General features: G+C 37.7%; 1 protein-coding gene across 1 annotated transcript; it reads left to right on the top strand.

The window, feature by feature from the left end:
• Positions 1-4,151: 4,151 nt before the first annotated feature.
• On the top strand, positions 4,152-7,790 carry LOC121971148 (putative wall-associated receptor kinase-like 16). The gene is made up of 3 exons (XM_042522283.1): positions 4,152-5,296; positions 5,656-5,781; positions 6,342-7,790. Exons 1-3 carry the CDS (start codon positions 4,417-4,419, stop codon positions 7,556-7,558), a joined length of 2,223 nt encoding a protein of 740 aa, XP_042378217.1. The 5' UTR covers positions 4,152-4,416; the 3' UTR covers positions 7,559-7,790.
• Positions 7,791-25,209: the final 17,419 nt, after the last annotated feature.

Genomic DNA, 25,209 nt, shown 5'->3' with positions numbered 1-25,209 from the left:
CAGAAACTTAGATTTCCTTAAGCATTTGATTCCTTTATTTCTAGTTTCCTTGCTATTAAATGTGCATGAGTAGATTTCTAGATTTATTTGCTATTGGGATAACATGAACAACCTGTAGAAGCAATACAGATTTTTGAATTCTTTAAGCATGACCTAGGTTTTATTTTAATATGAATTTATTGCTTCTGGTATGCATAGCTTTAAGTCCATCATATTCCTATACATGATTTACCTTAAGCTCTAACTGTTTATACCCAAGTTTAGTTCTAAGTTCATGTTGTTATTTGCATCTGTTGTAGCTATATGTGTGGTCAGGATTTGTGAAGCTGTAGTAATTGTTTCCATGAATGATAATTTTACTGTCTTAAGGTCTTATGCTTTGGACTGTTGATATAAGGAATTATATACCCTCTACGCACGCATGTTATGACTAAACCATGTTATTGTTGATCTACTTATCTTAAATGTCTTGATCGAGTCATGCTGCAGAGTGTTTATTGGATGCATAATAGTGGCATTTTTGAAGTTCCTTTGCTGCCATGAAACTCAATTCAAATTGTTTAGTTTTGAATAGTTGTGTAGTATAGGTTTTAATTCCAACAAGTTTTAGATTTAGTTTACGCTTGTATGATATGCAGACTTTCATAAGTAGTGCTTGCAGATTTTGATAAGTGTTTCATGCAGAACTCTAATCTTAGATCAGATTTTTGTTAAGCTTAATATGCAGAATTTTATTAGCATGGTAGGTAGATTTTTTTTTGTTTAAGCATTTTAAAGTTAAAATTTGCTTAAACATTTCAGTTTCTTTTTAAGGAAGCATTCTTTTAGAAGTATTAACAAGTATAAGAAAGATAAAGAAAAGCAAGAAAAAGGCCAAGGCCTTAAGTAGATCTCAAAGTCAAGACTTTAGGGATTTTTGGCACACAAGGTGTCTATTAAAATCCAAGGCACTTAAAGAAGAAGTAATTAAGATTATAAGTATTTTACTTTTAAGAAGAGGCTAGTACCCAACTTCCGAGGTTGTCGTTAAACAAATCCAGGTGTCCAATTCCGAGATCTTGGCCCTGGTAGACCGAGATCTTCTCTTTTTGGATTGGTGGCTCGCTACCCCAACCTATTAGGGAACGCGCATAAGATGGTACTACGCCTGGGCCCAAGAAGAAGTTGATTATTATTTTGAAGTATTATAAGTATAAGTTTTTGAACAAGTAAAACGAGTTTTACATAAACATAAAGTATTAAAGATTAAGTTAGAACAAATGAAATAAGTTTCATATAGTTCTGAAAATCAGTAAGTTTAGTTCTTTATTCTACCATGTTTATCTAGTGGATGAGTAGTTTTCATGTTTACCTATTAGATGAGTAGCATGATTAGCTATTAGAATTACATGAGTAGATTCCTTAGCTTTTCTTTGCTATTAGTTTGACATGAGTAGTTATGTTTATGCTTTATTTCTTTTTAGAGCATATAATTTCTAGTTCTTTTCGTATACATGCACATTCGTGATTTTGTGAGTTAGATAGCGCTTACTAAGCAAATTTTGCTTATAGATTGCACTTCCTCTTACTGCAGATACAGGAAAGGAAAAGATATAGAAAGGAAGGCGACAAGGAGGTGTTCGAAGGATGTGTGATGCCAGGACTATGGAAGCCTTGGGACTAGGAAGGAAGTTTTATTTTAGTTTCCATTGTCTTTTGCTATGTTAGGAGTATTTGTGATAGTATTTGTTATTTTGATATGATTAGGACATAGTAGAAGAATTGTAATCTTGTGTGATGATTTCTGGTGTCGTTCTCTTTTGTTTTGGATTTATTAAACTGCGTGGTTGATTGATATGTGTTCTAGCCGCTTGTGGCTGAGTATATATTGCATGTATTGTTGAATATGGTCACCGGTACCGGGGAGACTCTGTTGAAATTTTTCGGTAGGGTTTCCATGTGATTTTTAATCATACCGGTTAAGTAGAGTTAGTAGTTAAGTAACGGTCATCCTTAGAGAGTAGTATAGTATAGTAAGAAGGGTGGTCGTTACAGTTGAAATTTCCAAAAAATTACAGATTCGTTGGAAACATTTCCAACGAATCTGCCAATTCGTTGGAAATTGCCAACGAATTGCAGATTGGTTGGAAAGTATGTTATGGCTTAAAAACTCGTTTGACCAACCTAGAGACCTCGGAATCGGATGAAACAAGTTCCTATGTGCTCCTTTTGGTCTCCTGATTTTATAGATGAGCTTAAATATTTTTTTTGAAATAAGATGAATTTTTAACATAAGGTTAATTTGATGAATTTGAATTTGAGCATGAAAGTGTTAGAGTTTTAAATCAAATTGGAGTATAGTTGAACTTGGTAGATTTAAAAAATGATGTTCGAGTGCTCAGAACGAGGGGAAATCAGTTTGTTGGCGTGCGTAAGGTTCTCGTGATTATATCCATGAATTAAAAATAATTACGGAGCTAATTTATTTTGATTTGTGAATTTTTAAACTTGAATTTAATTTTTCCAATGGGGATTGAAAAAATAAAGGAAAAAAATATATGAAGTAAAAAAAATATTTGAGGACACATATGAAGTTAGGATAAATAGAGGAGCGCACAGGAACCGGTTTCATCCAATTCGGAGGTCTCTAGGTCGGTCAACCGTGATTTTAAAAATATGTAGGGTTTCCAACGAATCTGAAATTCGTTGGAAATTTCCAACAAATTGCAGATTCGTTAGAAACATTTCCAACGAATCTGCCAATTCGTTGGAAATTGCCAACGAATTGTAGATTCGTTGGAAAGCATGCTGTGGCTTAAAAACCCTTTTAATCGACGCACAATTTCCAATGAATTTTGCAAAAATTTTTTCATTGCAAAATAGTATTTTCGTTGCAATGAAAATTGTCAACGAATTTTGCAACGAATATTATTTTCGTTGCAAAATTTTCAACGAAATTATAGTTTTTCGTCGCAAATTTTTGGGGTGGCAGATTTCCAACGAATTTTTTTTATCGCAATTTTCGTCCCAAATCCTATTTCCAACAAATTTTTTTCTAAAATTTGTTGCAAATTTTGTTCCTAAGTGACAGTATTTTTGTAGTGAGACTTTGACCTACCTCGGGGAGGCCCCACCTTAACCGATGTATCACATCAGTTACCTTATATTAATCTTATTATTTGTAAGATGCTCTACTATAGCATTGATCCTTCTTTGTTCACATTGGTTATTCTTTTTTTCATCGTTTCTTTTACCCATTTATGCCGATATTTAACCGGTGAATCCGATCAAAGAGATTCAATTCCATTTTGTTTTCGTTTTTTGAAAAATCAAGATGAATTGATGGTAGACATGTTTTATAATTCATGTTTGTATCAGACAAGAGACGCGTTTGTAGTCCACTTTGATGCAACGAACGCCGGTCTCGACGGCACAACCACCAAGTTAGCGACCGAGTAGACATTTCCAAAATTAGCTATCGTATTAAAATATAAGTCGAAATATAAGTTCTTCAAATTAGTTTGGTAATATTTTTTTCAAACAATTTATAAGTTGTCAAAATAAGTTATTTTGGAACTTATAAGCTGTTTTTAAAAAAGTATGAAAGATCCTACTTTTTTAAAAAAGATCTTATTTTAATAATTTTTTTCTCTAAAATATCCTTATATAATTTCATAAAGTTTCATCTTATCCTCCATAAAATTTTATAAGTCTAATATCTTTTTATCTCCGCTGACTTTTCTTTCAACGCTGTGTCATCTTCTCGGTCAATATCTCTTTCCAATTTTCTCTCCCCGGTGCAAAAAAATCGCCCATGATCCTCTATTAATAAAAATCTCAAAATCCTCTATTAATAGTATTATATCTTTTTTTTGATAATTTTATTAATAAAAAGATCTTATAATACGAAACACATCAATACCTTTAAGTTGATTGTAATAAGTTCACCGAAACACTTTAACAACTTATTTTTAAAATAAAATCTAACAACTTATAAGTTCCTAAAACAACTTATAAGTTGTACGAATTTATAAGTTATTTTTAATAAGTTTAGTCAAACACCTTCTAAGTCAAATTGTCAATTCAATAGACTCAAATTTGCACGTTTTCTTCCTTCCACTGCCAACCACCAAAAGTCACTCGATTCGTATTGACCGATCATCCAGTTGCTCATATCAAATGTAAACGATAGAGACTATGTGGAAATGAAAGCTTTATTATTTCCCCCAAAACACATTTAAACAAGACTTATTTTATTGTTCGATACTTTTTCTGCATGCACCAAAATATCTTCGTCTTTGAAAAAACTTGATTTTTCTATTTATTTATTTATTTATTTATTTATTTCTATTTGCATTTAGTGATCGAGCTCACGTCGAGCTTAATTGCTACCAGGAAAATTAGCGAAGGAAAATTAGCGAAGAGAGTGGGAGATTGATGATGACGATGATGAAGAAGTCTGTAATTTGCATGTGTCTCCTGTTGCTTTTGCTCTTAGCAATTAGTAGAGCAGAGTCGTCGATCAATTCATGCACCAGGCGTTGCGGCAAAGTCGACATCCCCTTCCCCTTTGGCATCGAGTCGGACTGCTTCCTTCCCGGCTTCCACGTCGTCTGCAACAACTCCAAACTCTACTCCGGCGACATCCAAATCCTCAACATCGACCCCGATGAGTCCCAAGCCACAATAATCCAGAAAATCGCACTCGTCTACCCACAAAACAACTCCACCGGAGTTCATATCTCAACGGAGATGGACCTCACCGGCTCGCCCTTCCGCTTCTCCGATGACCGCAACATCTTCTCCGCCTACGGCTGCAACTTTGTCGCCTTCTTCAACACGTCGACCCCCAACACTCAATATGGAGGTTCCTGCTCTGCTCTCTGCAACGACGTCGTCAACTACATCAACGTAATTAATGGTTCTTACTCAGACGCTGACGGCTTCTGCCAGATCGACCATATCCCCTGGGGGATGCAGCAATTCACTTCCTACATCATCCTTGACTTCGCTGGATTTAGCGACTCGCCATCACAAAATTCGTCGTGCCTCTTCTCGACCCTTGTGGATCGGCAATCTTTATTCGACGCGTCGTCGGGTCTTCGTGGGTGCGACTTGTATGAGCGATACCAAGGACAGTTTCCGGTGGCCGTTGACTGGTTCATCTCCAAGGCGTCGTGCTATGAAGCTAATCTTAATTCCACCACCTATGCGTGCCGGAGTCGAAACAGCTTCTGTTTCGAATCTTTCGGCGGATACTCCTGCATCTGCAATTATGGTTACCAAGGCAATCCTTACATAGAAGACGGATGTCCTGGTACAAATATATTTACACAATTCAAACGCGGTTCCAATTCGAAAGATATAATTGACTAGTATGGGATGAACTTTTCTTTCTTACCTATGATAGCAATTCTGTCCCGCAACAACCAACTCCATCCACTGTATCAAACATTAATAGAACCTCCCTTCATCAGATTTTATATACAAGAATTAAGCATCCCTATAAGAATAAGGGCCTCCATTTGGATTTCAATTGAAGGTCCTTTCACCATAGTTCTTTATCATTTCAATTATCTTTAATTATATACATATTAATTTAAATTATTACAATATATATATATATATATATATATATATATATATAATGTGATACATTTATTTATTTTGTTACAGTTGTTACATGCCGTATGCCCAACTGTTATGGGGTGTGCCTTGATGACGGTATGTGTGGATGCCCACCTGGTAAGAGCGGGTCTCCTTTCCGACCGAATGGATGCAATGCAAAAGACCCGAGGATAAGTAAGTTTTCTCTCCGGTCAATTCAATTTTATTCTTCTAAAATCAAAATAACATTAAACATTTATTTCCTTTTAATCATTTTCTTTTTCCCCTGTTAATTTGGTTATGTGATAAGTGTTGTTTGAGTGCGATATATGAAACAAAAGCTCATAAACTAGTACCGCTGAATCTGTTGAGAAAGATCCTTGGCTAAAACAGTTAGAACTCAATTCCTTATAACATGAAATTTCTACGAAGAGTACTGCATAATGTTAATTAATAGTCAACAATTGATATTAACTAACTGCCTCTAGGTTCGACTGTCAAAAAGGAACCCTCTGTAGGATTTGAATTCTCCTTCATTACAAACATATACATACAGTTACAAGCCACGCAATCTCGCACAAGATTCAAACATGTAATTTTATAAACTAAGGATATACACCAACTAAACATAAGGGATTTGATGCTCGTACATATTTGACTTAAATAGGTCAGACTCAAGTACTCATTTATCATTGTTGTTGCATATAATATATGCTAAATTTAAAGTATGTTTGAAATCTTCTTTGTCATTATAGGAAACATCCTTATGATTATTAGTGCAAGTGCTGGGGGCAGCGTGCTTATTTGTTTTGCTATTGTTGCACTATGGAGAATTCTGAGAAAAAAAAATCTTCAAAACAGAAAGAAGAAATTTTACCGTAGAAATTTAGATTTGTTAAGAAAGGAACAATCTTCTACCGATGAAATTGTTACCGAAAGGATGAAGATCTACGAGCTAGATGAATTGGAAAAAGCTACCAATTATTTTGATAAAACTCGAGTTGTTGGGGGCGGAGGTCATGGAAAAGTGTACAAAGGAATTTTATCGGATCAACGTGTCGTTGCCATCAAAAAGCCCAAGATAACAAATGAATGTGAGCTTGGACAATTCATTAATGAGGTCTTCATTCTTTCTCAAACCAACCATAGAAATGTGGTTAAATTCATGGGGTGTTGCTTGCAAACTGAAGTCCCTTTGCTTGTATTTGAGTTCATATCAGGCGGAACACTCTCTGATCATCTTCTTAATCATGAGCAATTCTCGCCTTTATCATTTGAAGATCGTTTAAGGATTGCCTATGAAGTTGCTAGAGCATTATCCTATATACACTCAGAAGCTTCCATAACAATTTTCCATAGAGATGTTAAATCATCCAACATTTTACTTGATGAAAGAAATACTGCAAAACTAGCAGATTTTGGTGCTTCAAGGGCTGTTACTTGCGATAAGAATTCAATAACTACTATTGTTCAAGGAACTTATGGATACTTAGATCCTGAGTACCATCAAACAGGAAGATTAACTAACAAGAGTGATGTCTATAGCTTTGGAGTCATTCTCGCAGAGCTATTGACTGGGAGGACAGCAATTCCGTACCAAAAAAATAATGAGGTGAGGCACCTAGTTATGGACTTCGTAGCTTCATTGAAGGACAATTCGCTTCTTGAGATCATCGATCCTCTAGTTTTAGAGGAAGCAAAAGAAGAAATTCTTGGAAAATTTGCAAGGCTCATAGAGAGGTGCCTCAAACTGAATGGGGATGAACGACCAACAATGAAGGAAGTGGAGGAGGAACTCGAAGCTATGAGAGCAAAGAAACCAAAAGCAAATTCTAATGGCCCCGGAGTAACTGCTTCTTGCTTCAATCTTGGTGTCAATAGCCTTGGAGGAACTTCATCTTTTTTTTATACTTGCTTTGATATTGAAGCTAATAGTCTTGGAGGCATCACATCAACTGACACTTCCATGTAGTAACAGAACGGCTTGCAACACTGGTCAACTCATAGATAAGTGAAGTACAGAGGTAAAAATGAGCTCAAGAAGACAATGAATATATTGGTGTAAACCCATAGGTGCTAAACCTGCTCTAAATATTTCCTTCCTTTAAGTTTGCTAAAGTCTATCCCTTTACTGTCAAACTGTGTTGTATTTGGTTGCGTGTACAATGTATTACTTATTTGAAAGTTTAAAATGTAGTCATTATTTGCCCTTTATCAGCTACTTTGCAACACAAGTATGGTATGTCTTTGCAAGTTTCCATGTGCATTAGCAATCTTTGAACTATTTTATTCTCTGATCAACATAATTGATCCAGGATTAGCATACAGTTGATCCAAGATTATTATAAGAAACTCCTAACGATAACACTACACTCTGTTCTTGATCATTTGACGAGGATGTCAATAAATTCGAAGTAGGCGATGACAGTTGGAGATTCAGCAGTTGGCTAGAGACCAACTTACTTGACATCTTCAGCACATCAACTATCCATATAAAATTTTTTACCCGTGTATCTGAATAATTATTGTAAAAGAAAATTAATTCTCTCATAGTTAACTACCGCATTAGTAGTTCTTAATTTCATAAGCATACGGTAGAAAACAACAGTATATATACGACTTTTTGTTCATGATTTCCTTAAAGTTTGAATCTTGTCCAACTCTTTTAATTTTCAACATTTAAAGAAAAACAGAAATTGGTGGCTCCGGGAAGGGATAATTACCTCCTAATTCCAAACAAAGAGAATACAGAGTACCCTTCACATAAATTCATATAGAAGTCTGTAATTTAACTCTTAGATGATCTACTTAATTAGCTCCATTTACAATATCAAGACTCCAACTTTGATTTTCAAGAAACCTCTAGTATAATCTTTACCAAAATTTCTCAACGATTCATTTCAATTCAAAAATACTTAAACCCTTCCTTCATGTGACTATCCGGCCACAATTAGTTACGATCCCTTCCTTCATGTGCTCTAGTAAGGAGAGCAGATCTCCTGATCTATTTTTTTGTGGACCAAAGGATGGACCACTTATAATTACGGTCGGATCGTGGCCGTAATCCGGCTACAATTAGTTGTGATCCCTTCCTGGGTTCACCATCCCCTCCAGATTATAATTTGGTTTGGAGCGGGAGGTCGGAGACCGCCCAGAGGCCACCAATGGTGGACAAGTTGCCAGTTGCGGGGCGCCGAGCTGGGGGTGGCCTCCAGGTGGCTTCCAGTTGTCCGTTCCAAATCAAATTATAATCTGGAGGGGACGGTGAATCCAGAACAAGATTGCAACTAATTATGACCAGATTACGGTCACGATCCGACCATAATTATGAGTGATATATCTCCTGGTCCATTAAAAAGAGGACTAGAAAATTTGTTCTCCTTGGTATGACCTTTTGAAAATACTTGTAAAATTAAGAACTTCAGTTAATGAAATCGACAGTATTTTGAATCCATGGAGCTAGAGTGGAAGTTCAGTTTTGGACATTTTGAAAGTAGGAGATCCATGAGCTAGATGAATTAAGAAAAAAAACTAACAATTACTTTGTTAAAACTTGATTGTTGGTGACGGAGGTTATCTTGCACTACAAGAAAGCGAGCTTGGGAAAATGTTGTTACTTGCGAAAAGAATTCCGTAACTACCATTGTTCAAAGAACTTATGGATAATTGAATACTGAGTACCATAACCCAAGAAGATTAATTGAGAAGAGTGATATTTATCGCTTTGGAATCATTAAAACAGAAAAGATTACATTTCCTTAACATAACACCTTCAATGAAAAAAGCTAAAGAAGAAATGTGATCTCGTCTGAAAGCTGAATCAGATAGGGGTGCTGGTGACGAGGGTAAGAACATTGATAGGGAGAAGACCTAGGCCTGAGACCCTGGAGATACACCACAGGCTTTTCACCTTCTCGCGGAGTAGAGGGAGAAGGTCGGTGACGGTACCATGAACCTGCGCACACCACAGATCGATCACACAAGAGCGTTAGAACCAGGATCAAGGAAGGGGTCCCTGACACAGACACTCCAATGCTCAAGTCAGAACCGGGACAGAGCTCGAAAATGCAAGAAGTTGATGGACAATAGTCATGTAGTAGATGCGGGTGTACGCGTGTACTTTGCCAATGGAGAGGACTCCTTTTTTATACTGCCTCTCATAACCTCCACAATAATGAGGCATTAGGGAATATCAGATGTCAAGGTATGTCAGATGATGGAGGATGTACGATGAACTTTCATTTGGTTAAGGAAGATTCCACGACATGCATGTGACAAACTATCAGAATATTTCCTAACAAATAGTCGTTATTCTTTGACAGATGGTTATGATTTCCTGATAATGTTGTTCCTGGTGATAGTTTGACCAACAATGAGGTCGATCGGGAGTAGACTAGGAGTTGTACCCATGACTGAGTCCTACGAGGCCGATCAACGTTGGGGTCGACTGGGAGTAAACTGAAAGTTGTGCCCATGAGAAGTGTGATTGAATCCTAAGAGGTTAGCCGACTATGGATCAACCGGGAGTAGATTGGGAGATGTGCCCATAAGAAGTGTAGTTGAACCTTGAGAGGTTGGCCGGCTATGGACAGACCGGGAGTAGAATGGAAGTTGTGCCAATGAGAAGTGCAGTTGAACCCTGACAGGCCGATTAACTTTTATGCCCACCGGGAGTATACTGGGAGTCTTGCCCTGTTGGTTAGTCCTAGGAAAATCGTACCAGTTCCACTGTACAAAAATTTTATACAAGTGTCGAACCTTTCCTTAAATAACCTATTGTGTTCTTTAGAAGTTAAATTAGGAATCGCAGACGGAACTTAACATCATTAATTCCAAATTTAACTTATCTGTTCTTAATGGTTTAGATTTGGATCGCAAGCGGAACTTAACACTATTGATCCAAATCCACATATGTTATTAATTCTATTAAATATTAATTTCCAAAATTGGCTTCCAGAACTGCATGGCGAGACACATGCCCTTCTTGGATATGGGAGCAATCACCACCGCCTAGACAAAGCCTTTTAAGGAAAGCTAATATTTAATTTCCTTAAATAACTCTAGGTTTAACCAAAAAGAACAATCAAATCACAAATTCAAAAAATAAAAAAAAAACATAAACATGAATTACTAATTCGAAAAACTAGATCTAATGCCTCTTGTGTTTGGAATTCATACAAAGAAAAATAACTAGCATGATGCGGAAAACAATTGCTAATTATACCTTCTCTTTGTATGCTAATGACCTCGAGATCTTCTGTCGTATTCCTCACCTCGCCTTGGACATCGTGTGGGCGACGATCCTCCAAGATGAACACCACCCAAAGAACTTCTCCTCCTCCTTTAGAATTCAGCCACCACCACCACCAAGGAGCAAAAGAGAGCAAAAGGAAAAAGAGGGAGAGAGGGCCCGGCCTGTCACGCCCCAGAGGAGTCCCTATCGAAAAATTTCGACAGCATCTCCACTGTACCGGTAACAATCTGAAGCATAAATACAAACAAAATACATCAACCACATGCAGCTGGAATATATACACAACCACACAGTTTATATTCAGCCCACTCGGCTGAAACATAATAAAACACAACCACGCAGTTATATATATACAATGAACAACCCACTCGGCTGCATTAAAAACCAACACAGCGGAAAAACGATAACGGAAATCCCAATACAACATAAATCAACACACTACTAGCCGGCTAGGCTTTATACAACAACCACAACAACAAATACAACAACACACCAAATACAGCAAATACCAAATACAAATAAAACATATACAAAACCCGAAACGGTCTTCGGATGTGACGTAGGACCCGGCAGACAGGATACTCCAAGCGACACACCAACCATCTACCTGCTACCTGAAAACATAAAGGTACAAATGCAGTGGTGAGTATAGGTAACTCAGCGAGTAATAGACAGAATAGTGCATGGTCCATAAATAAATATGGAGATCAAAGTATACAGTCTCAGTAGAGAATAAAGAACATGATTATACTAACATATCCAATAAACACAACTACCAGTACCAGTCTATCTCACATGGTATAATGATCATAACTGACATACAAAAAATGCATATACTACAACTGACAAGATGATAAACACATACCCAATCTGAAGACGACACATGATACAATGATCAGTAAACTTACCGGATCTGCAACAAACCCACTCATGACACCTGTGCAATATAAATACAATTGCATATACATGTAAAATAAATGACATGTATGCAGCATGACAACCATATGCAACAAGCATATCTCAAACAAGTACAACAACCACAATCACATGTATCTAGTATCTACTAGGCATGTATGCAAATATATCTCCAAAGATGCACCGCGCATCATATGCAAAAATGTGTATGCATGCTCCATGGTCACCCCCGCCACCTCTCTAGACACCACGACCCCTGTATGGCCGAGAGGCTTGGGTCCGTGACAAACCGTACTAGCCTCCAGTACAAGCACCGCTATAGGCGGCCGAAGCGGACGGTCAGCTAAGTAGTTATCTAACTACATAGCTAAGGGTCTCTGACCACTCACATCTCTAGTCCTCTGACTACTGTACCCTCAAGACTCACTACTCCAGAGTGGTCGAGGCTGACAGGAACACTGAGCGGCTGAGTAAGCGCGACAGGACTAGCTCTACTCCTAGCTACCACTCTCCATCAGTGGTCGAAAGGACAACTATAAACGACTGAGGACTCTCCCCACCACAAGGAAGACAATAGTCGTCAGCAATGCAATGAATGATGAACATGATATATATATATATATAATCATGATACGAACACCGTCATCATCTATGCAAACTCTAAATCCACCTAAATACCCCACAACATGAGTATGATCATCATGATACCTCTACATATCCCACCAAACACATATACACAACTACATATGCTTAATCAACCAAGAATCTTCGATAATCCTCCTAACACATGTACACAGAACATAGTTACAATCAACATGTATCCTCCAGTAAAAACACATCAGACACGTGTATATACAACAAATATACAATCAACACAACTCCTTCAATCATCACACCAGACAAATGTCTACACAATATACAAATGGGCAATCATCATTTGAACACCACCAACGAGGTATCCCATATCATACATGTTGGGGTGTATACTGAAAGCCTACGTTTTTGTAAACATTTATTTGGAATAAAGAATCACATTTGGTCAAATTATCTACATTTGTTTGTAGTTGTTCAATTAATTTATATTGTAGATAACATAGTATGTGGTGTCACATGCAGAAAATGATGTTATTAGTACCTTATAAATTTTAAACAGTAGCTCACGACCAAAATGGAAAGAAACAAACCATTAGAAGGTCGTAGTGTAATTAGGTATTAATTTATCTTAACTACATAATTACACTAGTACACTCAGAGTGTATTGAGTAGGACCATTTGAGGTCGTTTCTTTTATACTGACTTTATAAAGGAACAAAGACCTCGGTTATTATGGAAGTGTGTGCTCTTAATCCTAATATAATAACAAGCACATATATTTGATATTTATTTCTTTAATTTATCAATGGGTGAGATTTAGTTCGATGAGTCAATAAACCCGATAAGTTGGGAAATGATATCACTTATAGTGTGTGTTGTTGATTATAGAAGGAAACTGTGTCCTAGAGATACTAGGTTGATAATGTCCCCAAGAGGAGCTCATAATGATTGTCATGTTAAACCCTGCAGGTGGACTTAGTCCGACATGACGATAAGGTTGAGTGGTATTACTTTTGGACTAAGATATTAATTAAATGAGTTGTCAGTAACTCACTTAATTAGTGGACATTCAATATCTTAAACACAGGGAGACTAACACACTCATAATAAGAAGGAGCCCAAAAATGTAATTTGGGATTGGTGCGGTAGTTCAATAATAGTTCTCTAGTGGAATGAATTATTATTGATAAAATTAAGTTGTGTGTTCGGGGCGAACACGGGATGTTTAATTTTATTGGGAGACCAAAACCAATTCCTCCTCTCGGTCCCTATCGTAGCCTCTTATTTATAGAGTACTATACCCACCTATACCCACCTTCTGTACCCACCTAAAGGGGGTCGGCCAAGCTAGCTTGGAATCAAGCTAGGGCCGGCCTAAGCATGGTTTAGGGTGGCCGGCCCTAGCTTGAACCCAAGCTAGAGGGGCCGGCCATAATTAAATTAAAAAGAATTTTAATTTTATTTTTTATTATGTGGAAGATATAATTTATTAAAGAGAATTAAAATTAAAATATCTCTCTTAAAAGGATCTACAAAAGATTAAAGAAAGAGATTAGATCTCTTTCCTTATTTGTAGATTGGAAAAATATTTTATTTTTTCTCTTTAAAAATTATTCACATGTTGAAAAATTAAAATTATAGAAATTCTTTTATCAACCATGAAGGGATTATAAAGGGAAATTTTATTTTTTTAAAATTTCCAAAGACAAATAAGGAAGTTTTAATTGTTGATTGAAACTCTCCTAATTTTTCTATTTGAGGTGGCCGACCATGATTAGTTGATTAAGAAATTTTATTAAAATTTTCTTAATTAATTATTGTCAAAGAAAGTTAAGGAAATTTTATTATAAATAAATTTCCTTATTTACCAAAGCCAAGGAATATAAAAGAAGGGGTAGGGGTGCCTTCATGGGTGACAACTTCTATTGTTCTCTCCCTCTTTTCCTTGGTGTTGTGGCCGGCCATTCTCTTTTTCTTTCTTCGTCTTTGTGGTGGCCGAATTCTTCATCTCCCTTGGAGCTCTTGTGGTGGCCGGATACTACTTGGAGAAGAAGAAGAAGAAGAAGAGAAAGCTTGCATCCCTTGGAGCTTGGTTGGTGATTTGTTCTTCATCCTTGGTAAAGCTTCCTTGTTGTGGCCGAATCTAGCTAGGAGGAGAAGAAGGTGGTTGGTGGTTTCTCATCTCGGAAGATCGTTGCCCACACAACGTCCGAGGTTAGAAGAGGCATACGGTAGAAGATCAAGAGGTCTTTCTAGAAGGTATAACTAGTAATTTTTCCTTTCCGCATCATACTAGTTATTTATGAAAATAATACCAAATACAAGAGGCTTACGATTCTAGTATTTCAAATATGTTTTTAGATGTTGTGTTCTTTTGTTTTATTTTTCCTTGTGATTTGATTGTTTTTTTCGGTTAACCTAAAGTTATTTTAGGAAATTAAATATTAGCTTTCCATAAAAGGTTTTGTCTAGTCGGTGGTGGTTGCTCTCATATCCAAGAAGGCCGTGTGCCTCGCCACGTCAGTACTGGAAACCAATTATGAAAATTAATATTTAATGGAATTAATAACTTAAGGTGATTTGGGTCGAACGTGTTAAGTTCCGCAAGAGACCCAAGTCAAAACCTAAAAGAACGAATAGATTAAGTTTTGGATCAAACGTGTTAAGTTCCGCAGGCGATCCAAAATTTAATTTAAAAGAACACATGGTAGCTAGGAAAAGGTTCAGACCTTTGTACAAAATTTTTGTACAGTGGAACCTCTAGGTTTTCCGAGTAGCAACCAACAATTGGTATCAGAGCTAGGGTTTTGCCTCTGTGTATTTGGTATTAGTTTAATTATGCACATGTCATACATAATTTAGGCAGGATAATAGTAGGATGTGCTAACTTTGTGGATGCAGGATCCAACTATTATGGCTTATAGTTTTATGTGTGTGATTGGACCCTTGGACATATCAAGGGCATTTATATGTGTGTGCATGATTGTATTATAAACTACAGCAGGAGCTGTATTTAGTTTTATTAGGATTTTATTTTTGATCTAGATACATGTACATTCCTTTTATGGAATATAGGATCAAAATTGTAAAATTCTATTTATGTCGCGGATCGAATCTTGCAAAGCGTGGAACCTTCTGAGGACCAGAGGCGCAGCGGAACAAGGAGCAAGATGGATGCGACAGCTAGACCCGGTGGCGGTGGCCAAATATGGCAGCAGCTTGGGATGACAACACACTGAGGACAACCATAGATAAAAGCCATAATAGTTGAAAATTAGATTTTCTATTTATTGCTTTTATATTGTGTTGTGTGTGTATGTTAGTATACATGTTTAGTAGGCTAACATAGTTAAAATTCCTCATTTATAAATAACTAAGTGGGAAAGAGATTTTTTAGTAAAACCCATGGTCTCCATTACTGGTTTGTAAGTGATGCAAACAAGCTTGCGCGTTGGCTCTGAGTGCCTTCCTCCATATCGGATGAGCTTGTTTGTGGATCACTAGAACAGCCTTCCATTTTGGATGACTACAGAAAGTTAATTAAGAGCGTGTGATCTTCCCCATCGGAAGGGACATAATCTTATTAATGGACTTAGTGTCAAGTAATGGTATACACTTAGACACATCTAATAGTATCCTCCTCATCGGAGTCACTGCTATTATTTGTGTGACCAAAGGATACCAACTATTAATTTTATTTGTCAAAAAGTTAGGTTGACAAGATTGTTGGAACCCCAAGGTTGTTTTGGTGTGATCAACAAGTTAAGTTAGGTCCTGCATTGTATTTAACCTTGTGTCTAAGTGTGCAGGAGCTTAGGAGCACAGGTACTCGAGCGGAAGACGCAGCTAGCGAGAAGGACGGCACGCGGTGCATCCGAGGGACGAGGTGCTGCGGAAGAGTACACCGGCGGACGAGAAGGAAGTGCGCGCGGTGGTTCCGAGGTACGAAAGCCGGAGCGGAAGATTGCTCGGGGAGCAAGAGACGCAGCTAGAGCGAAGGTCGGCACGAGGTGCGACTGAGGGACGAAGTCTGCGGATGAGTACGCTGGTGGACGAGAAGGGACACGCGGTAATTCCGAGGGACGAGAAGCCGGAGGGAAGCACGCTCGAGAAGACCGGAAGATGGGTTCGGGTGAGCCCTATTCCGGATGTCAGAGATCACCCAAGCAAGCGGAGCCGGAGCAGAAAGACCCTGACCAGAGGCGAGCTGAACCAGAGAAGAGAGCACGGACCAAAAGTCAATTGGGTTGACTTTTGGCTCCGGGGCGCCCGGAACCATCCGGGGCGCCCGGAAGGGACTTTTTCACAGGATCGAGCTTTGACTCGATCCAACCGTTGGGGGATAAATTTTATCCCCCCAGGGCGCCCGGAACCCATCCAGGTGCCCCGACCAAGGCTATAAATATAGCCTTGGTCCAGAAGCTTTTCAACAATCACGATCATTCTATTTCCAAACACTTGTATGCTTTAGTTGTAGTTAAGCTTCTGTTTTCTGTGCCTAAACGCTGTAAGAGGCTTCTCCGCCTGAAGGAGTTTTTGAGATTAATCTTCCTTGGATTAACAACCACATCGGTTGTAACCAAGTAAACATCTGGTGCCTCGTCTTTTCTTTTATGCCTTTATTTATCTGCTTAATTCATTTTACAAGTGTTAGCTTAATCGTTCGAGAAAGGGCTTTTGTGTTTTATTGACAGGCTATTCACTAACCCTCCTAGCCGGCCCAACGGTCCTACAAAGATAATAAAATTAATGGGTTAAAATCCTCCTTTTATAAATGTTGAATTTGTATACGTCCACACTATCGTGGCATACAAAATTCACGGTGGTTTGAGGTGTTGGTTAATTTAAAATAGTATTGTTTGAGGAATCAATATTATTCTAAATTTAGAGTTCTGACCAAAAGTTATTTGTGATTCTTAGGATGACTTTCAACCCACTGTCCATCATACTTCAACAGAATAGACTTACTGGACCTAATTACATATATTGGAAAAGGAACCTGGACATTGTCCTTACTGCTGAAAGCTATAAATTTGTACTGACTGAGCCTTGTCCTAAAGCACCTACTGGTGAATCTACCCAAGAGGAAATTGAATATCATAGGAAATGGGTAAAAGCAGATGAGATGGCGCGGTGTTATATTTTAGCTTCAATGTCAAATGTATTGCAACATCAACATCAAGATTTACCAACAGCCTATGATATTATCAACAATCTCAAGGAACTCTTTGGTCATCAGGATAGAGCTTCTAGACAAGAAGCCATGAGAAAGATAATGACAGTCACCATGCAAGAGGGTACTCCTATGAGGGCTCATATCCTAAAGATGATGGCTTATCTGAACGAGATACAGATCCTTGGAGGAGAAATTGATGGGGAAACCCAGATCGATATGATCCTCCAAACACTACCTAGAAGTTTTGAGCAATTCCGCCTGAATTACAATATGAACAAAAGGGTATATTCATTGGCGGAACTACTGACAGATTTCAGGCAGCAGAAGGATTGTTTCGTCACAACTCTCATATTCACTATGTTGAAAATGGTTCTATTTCTAAGTCGAAAGGAAAGAAGAAGAAGAAACAAGTTGGTTCAGCAAAGAAAGTGAATAAATCTCAGAGTACAGGACCTAAAGCTGGAATGAAGAAGCCGAAGGGCAAGTGCTTCATCTGCAAGCAGTTTGGACATTGGAAGGCGGGCTGTCCTCGTAGGAATCAGAACAACAAAGGTATATCTCATGCTCTAGTTGTTGAAACATGTTTAGCGGTGTTATCTACCAGTACCTGGTGTGTAGATACAGGAGCCACTGATCATGTCTGCAATTCTTTGCAGGGGTTCCAGGAAACCCGACGACTAACTGAAGGAGAGATTACCGTCTACATGGGCAATGCTACTAAGGTGGCAGCTGTTGCAGTGGGAGACGTCTACTTATCTTTTAGTAGAAATAAAAATTTAGTTTTAAGAAATTGTCTTTATGTACCCAGTTTTAGAAAGAATTTAATTTCAGTTTCTAAACTGTTTTTAGATGGATATTCAGTTTCCTTTAGTAACGATGTAGTTATTAAGAGAAATAAAGTGATTATCTGTTCTGGTACATTAGTTGGTAATTTATATATTTTAAATCCAATTTCTCCCACAAAGCAAAACATGGAAATTTATAACTCATCTTCTAACTCTAATAAGAGAAAAGAACCTTCGGAAATGAACCAAGCATATCTTTAGCATCTAAGGCTTGGTCATATTAACTTAAGTAGGATTCAGAGGCTAATAGCCGATGGACTTTTGGGTTCATTAGAGTTGAAAAATTTTCCAACTTGTGAATCTTGCTTAGAAGGTAAAATGACCAAGAGGCCGTTCAAGGCCAAGGGGTATAGAGCCAAAGAAGTGTTAGAATTGGTTCATTCTGATTTGTGTGGTCCTATGTCTGTCCAGGCAAGAGGTGGTTTTGAATATTTTGTCTCTTTTATAGATGATTATTCAAGATACGGATACATTTACCTAATGCGCCGTAAGTCTGAGTGCTTTGATAAGTTCAAAGAATACAAGGCTGATGTGGAGAAACGACTAGGTCAAAGTATCAAGACACTACGATCTGATCGTGGTGGCGAATACCTCTTACGAGAGTTTAGGAATTATTTATCAGAGGCCGGGATTCAATCCCAATTGTCTGCACCTGGAACATCCCAACAGAATGGTGTAGCAGAACGAAGGAATAGGACTCTTATGGAGATGGTTAGATCGATGATGAGTTATTCAGAATTACTAAATTCGTTTTGGGGATATGCTCTGGAAACAACAGTATACGTTCTGAACTTAGTACCTTCTAAATCAGTTTCTTCTACTCCCACAGAATTGTGGAATGGGCGAAAACCTAGTCTAAGACATATTCGGATTTGGGGTAGTCCAGCACATGTGCTGAAACCAGATGCTGATAAGTTAGAATCTTGTACAGAAGTTCGAGTGTTTGTAGGATATCCCAAAGGAACGAAAGGAGGTTTATTTTATAGTCCTAAAGACTAGAAGGTCATTGTTAGCACCAATGCCTAGTTTTTAGAAGAAGACTATATAATGGATCACAAACCCAGTAGTAAAGTTGTTTTAGAAGAACTAAGAGAGGACACGTCTACTTTAGTACCAACAGTACAAGATGAAGTACCACAAGAAACTGCAACACGTGTCACACATGATACACAACCACAGACAGTGCCTCGTCGTAGTGGGAGGGTTGTAAGGCAGCCTGAGAGATTCATGTTTTTGGGAGAGTCTTCGGACTTGATCCCGGGTAAACATGAACCTGATCCCCGGACATATGACGAAGCACTCCAAGATATAGATGCAGCATCTTGGCAAAAGGCGATGAATTCTGAAATAGAGTCTATGTACTCTAATAAGGTCTGGGAGCTTGTAGAACCACCTGATGGTGTAAAAGCCGTTGGATGCAAGTGGATCTACAAAAGGAAAAGAGGGACAGACGGAAGGTAGAAACCTTCAAAGCTAGGCTTGTTGCGAAAGGGTACACTCAGAAAGAGGGAATCGATTATGAGGAGACCTTTTCACCGGTAGCTATGCTTAAGTCTATCCGGATACTCTTATCCATTGCTGCTCATATGGATTATGAGATTTGGCAAATGGATGTCAAGACAGCTTTCCTTAATGGAAGTCTTGAAGAGAACATCCATATGAAGCAACCAGAAGGGTTCATTGAAAAAGGCAAAGAGCATCTAGTGTGCAAGCTCAATCGGTCCATTTATGGACTGAAGCAAGCTTCAAGATCTTGGAACATTCGGTTTAATGAAGTAATCCAGTCATATGGATTTATTCAAAGTCCGGATGAGTCTTGTGTATATAAGAAGTGTAACGAAAACGTGGTGGTATTTCTTATACTATACGTAGATGATATTTTGTTAATTGGCAACAATGTCAAGGTATTATCAGACGTAAGGGTATGGTTGTCCAAACAATTTGATATGAAAGACTTAGGAGAATGTGCACACATTCTTGGGATCAAAGTAATAAGAGATCGCAAGAAAAGAATGTTGTGTCTGTCCCAAGCTTCATATATAGATACAATCCTTGCTCGTTTTAGCATGCAGGGTTCCAAGAAAGGTTTCTTACCTTTTAGGCATGGAATAGCTCTATCCAAAGAGATGTCTCCTAAGACATCAAAGGAGATAGAAAACATGAAAGCAGTTCCTTATGCCTCGGCTGTAGGAAGCTTTATGTATGCAATGCTATGTACGAGACCTGATATTTGTTTTGCCGTGGGCATGGTCAGCAGATATCAGAGTAACCCTGGACAAGGACATTGGACTGCGGTAAAACATATATTAAAGTACCTGAGAAGGACTAGAGATTATATGCTAGTTTACCAAGCAGACGATTTGCTCCCTGTGGGTTACACGAATTCAGATTTCCAATCAGATAGGGACAACAGTAAGTCTACATCAGGCTATGTGTTTACTTTAGGAGGTGGAGCCATTTCATGGAGGAGTGTTAAGCAGAAATGCGTTTCGGACTCAACCATGGAAGCTGAGTATGTAGCAGTCTCTGAGGCAGCTAAAAAAGCAGTATGGCTCAGGAACTTTCTAATGGACTTAGATGTGATTCCTGGTTTGCCCAAAATCATCACAATTTATTGTGATAATAGCGGTGCAGTTACAAACTCGAAGGAACCACGAGCTCATAAGGCAAGTAAACATATAGAGCGCAAGTACCACCTGATACGAGATATCGTGAAGCGAGGAGAAGTTGTCATCGCCAAGATTGCATTAGCGGATAACCTGGCATATCCTTTCACTAAGGCCCTTCCAGCGAAAACTTTCGATCGGCATGTGGAGGGAATGAGAATCAGATGTATGGTAGAAGATATGACAGCTTAGTCATTAGTATAAGTGGGAGATTGTTGGAGTGTATACTGAAAGCCTAAGTTTTTGTAAATATTTATTTGGATTAAAGAATTACATTTGGTCAAATTATCTACATTTGTTTGTAGTTGTTCAATTAATTTATATTGTAGATAACATAGTATGTGGTGTCACATGCAGAAGATGATGTTATCAGTACCTTATAAATTATAAACAGTAGCTCACGACCAAAATGGAAAGGAACAAACCATTAGAAGGTCATAGTGTAATTAGGTATTAGTTTATCTTGACTATATAATTACACTAGTACACTCAGAGTGTATTGAGTAGGACCATTTGAGGTCGTTTCTTTTATACTGACTTTATAAAGGAACAAAGACCTCGGTTATTATGGAAGTGTGTGCTCTTAATCCTAATATAATAACAAGCACATATATTTGATATTTATTTCTTTAATTTATCAATGGGTGAGATTTAGTTCGATGAGTCAATAAACCCGATAAGTTGAGAAATGATATCACTTATAGTGTGTGTTGTTGATTATAGAAGGAAACTGTGTCCTAGAGATACTAGGTTGATAATGTCCCCAAGAGGAGCTCATAAGGATTGTCATGTTAAACCCTGCAGGTGGACTTAGTCCGACATGACGATAAGGTTGAGTGGTACTACTTTTGGACTAAGATATTAATTAAATGAGTTGTCAGTAACTCACTTAATTAGTGGACATTCGATATCTTAAACACAGGGAGACTAACACACTCATAATAAGAAGGAGCCCAAAAATGTAATTTGGGATTGGTGCGGTAGTTCAATAATAGTTCTCTAGTGGAATAAATTATTATTGATAAAATTAAGTTGTGTGTTCGGGGCGAACACGGGATGCTTAATTTTATCGGGAGACCAAAACCAATTCCTCCTCTCGGTCCCTATCGTAGCCTCTTATTTATAGAGTACTATACCCACCTTCTGTACCCACCTAAAGGGGGCCGGCCAAGCTAGCTTGGAATCAAGCTAGGGCCGGCCTAAGCATGGTTTAGGGTGGTCGGCCCTAGCTTGAACCCAAGCTAGAGGGGCCAGCCATAATTAAATTAAAAAGAATTTTAATTTTATTTTTTATTATGTGGAAGATATAATTTATTAAAGAGAATTAAAATTAAAATATCTCTCTTAAAAGGATCTACAAAAGATTAAAGAAAGAGATTAGATCTCTTTCCTTATTTGTAGATTGGAAAGATATTTTATTTTTTCTCTTTAAAAATTATTCACATGTTGAAAAATTAAAATTATAGAAATTTCTTTTATCAACCATGAAGGGATTATAAAGGGAAATTTTATTTTTTAAAAATTTCCAAAGACAAATAAGGAAGTTTTAATTGTTGATTGAAACTCTCCTAATTTTTCTATTTGAGGTGGCCGGCCATGATTAGTTGATTAAGAAATTTTATTAAATTTTTCTTAATTAATTATTGTTAAAGAAAGTTAAGGAAATTTTATTATAAATAAATTTCCTTATTTGCCAAAGCCAAGGAATATAAAAGAAGGGGTAGGGGTGCCTTCATGGGTGACAACTTCTATTGTTCTCTCCCTCTTTTCCTTGGTGTTGTGGCCGACCATTCTCTTTTTCTTTCTTCCTCTTTGTGGTGGCCGAATTCTTCATCTCCCTTGGAGCTCTTGTGGTGGCCGGATACTACTTGGAGAAGAAGAAGAAGAAGAAGGAGAGAAAGCTTGCATCCCTTGGAGCTTGGTTGGTGATTTGTTCTTCATCCTAGGTAAATCTTCCTTGTTGTGGCCGAACCTAGCTAGGAGGAGAAGAAGGTGGTTGGTGGTTTCTCATCTCGGAAGATCGTTGCCCACACAACGTACGAGGTTAGAAGAGGCATACGGTAGAAGATCAAGAGGTCTTTCTAGAAGGTATAACTAGTAATTTTTCCTTTCCGCATCATACTAGTTATTTATGGAAATAATACCAAATACAAGAGGCTTACGATTCTAGTATTTCAGATATGTTTTTAGATGTTGTGTTCTTTTGTTTTATTTTTCCTTGTGATTTGATTATTTTTTTCGGTTAACCTAAAGTTATTTTAGGAAATTAAATATTAGCTTTCTATAAAAGGTTTTGTCTAGTCGATGGTGGTTGCTCCCATATCCAAGAAGGTCGTGTGCCTCGCCACGTCAGTACTGGGAACCAATTATGGAAATTAATATTTAATGGAATTAATAACTTAAGGTGATTTGGGTCGAACGTGTTAAGTTCCGCAAGAGACCCAAGTCAAAACCTAAAAGAACGAATAGATTAAGTTTTGGATCAAACGTGTTAAGTTCCAGCGATCCAAAATTTAATTTAAAAGAACACATGGTAGCTAGGAAAAGGTTCAGACCTTTGTACAAAATTTTTGTACAGTGGAACCTCTAGGTTTTCCGAGTAGCAACCAACAATTGGTATCAGAGCTAGGGTTTTGCCTCTGTGTATTTGGTATTAGTTTAATTATGCACATGTCATACATAATTTAGGCAGGATAATAGTAGGATGTGCTAACTTTGTGGATGCAGGATCCAACTATTATGGCTTATAGTTTTATGTGTGTGATTGGACCCTTGGACATGTCAAGGGCATTTATATGTGTGTGCATGATTGTATTATAAACTACAGCAGGAGCTGTATTTAGTTTTATTAGGATTTTATTTTTGATCTAGATACATGTACATTCCTTTTATGGAATATAGGATCAAAATTGTAAAATTCTATTTATGTCGCGGATCGAATCTTGCAAAGCGTGGAACCTTCTGAGGACCAGAGGCGCAGCGGAACAAGGAGCAAGATGGATGCGACAGCTAGACCCGGTGGCGGTGGCCAAATATGGCAGCAGCTTGGGATGACAACACACTGAGGACAACCATAGATAAAAGCCATAATAGTTGAAAATTAGATTTTCTATTTATTGCTTTTATATTGTTGTGTGTGTGTATGTTAGTATACATGTTTAGTAGGCTAACATAGTTAAAATTCCTCATTTATAAATAACTAAGTGGGAAAGAGATTTTTTAGTAAAACCCATGGTCTCCATTACTGGTTTGTAAGTGATGCAAACAAGCTTGCGCGTTGGCTCTGAGTGCCTTCCTCCATATCGGATGAGCTTGTTTGTGGATCACTAGAACAACCTTCCATTTTGGATGACTATAGAAAGTTAATTAAGAGCGTGTGATCTTCCCCATCGGAAGGGACATAATCTTATTAATGGACTTAGTGTCAAGTAATGGTATACACTTAGACACATCTATTAGTATCCTCCCCATCGGAGTCACTGCTATTATTTGTGTGACCAAAGGATACCAACTATTAATTTTATTTGTCAAAAAGTTAGGTTGACAAGATAATAAAATTAATGGGTTAAAACCCTCCTTTTACAAATGTTGAATTTGTATACGTCCACACTATCGTGACATACAAAATTCACGGTGGTTTGAGGTGTTGGTTAATTTAAAATAGTATTGTTTGAGGAATCAATATTATTCTAAATTTAGAGTTCTGACCAAAAGTTATTTGTGATTCTTAGGATGACTTTCAACTCACTGTCCATCATACTTCAACAGAATAGACATACTGGACCTAATTACATAGATTGGAAAAGGAACCTGGACATTGTCCTTACTGCTGAAAGCTATAAATTTGTACTGACTGAGCCTTGTCCTGAAGCACCTATTGGTGAATCTACCCAAGAGGAAATTGAATATCATAGGAAATGGGTAAAAGCATATGAGATGGCGCGGTGTTACATTTTGGCTTCAATGTCAAATGTATTGCAACATCAACATCAAGATTTACCAACAGCCTATGATATTATCAACAATCTCAAGGAACTCTTTGGTCATCAGGATAGGGCTTCTAGACAAGAAGCCATGAGAAAGATAATGACAGTCACCATGCAAGAGGGTACTCCTGTGAGGGATCATATCCTAAAGATGATGGTTTATCTGAACGAGATACAGATCCTTGGA

The sequence above is a fragment of the Zingiber officinale genome, chromosome 4A (genome assembly GCF_018446385.1).
Source record: "Zingiber officinale cultivar Zhangliang chromosome 4A, Zo_v1.1, whole genome shotgun sequence".
In the NCBI taxonomy this organism is placed as follows: domain Eukaryota; kingdom Viridiplantae; phylum Streptophyta; class Magnoliopsida; order Zingiberales; family Zingiberaceae; genus Zingiber; species Zingiber officinale.
The sequence above is the reverse complement of the archived record's forward strand: the minus strand, read 5'-3'. Positions and strand labels throughout refer to the sequence as shown.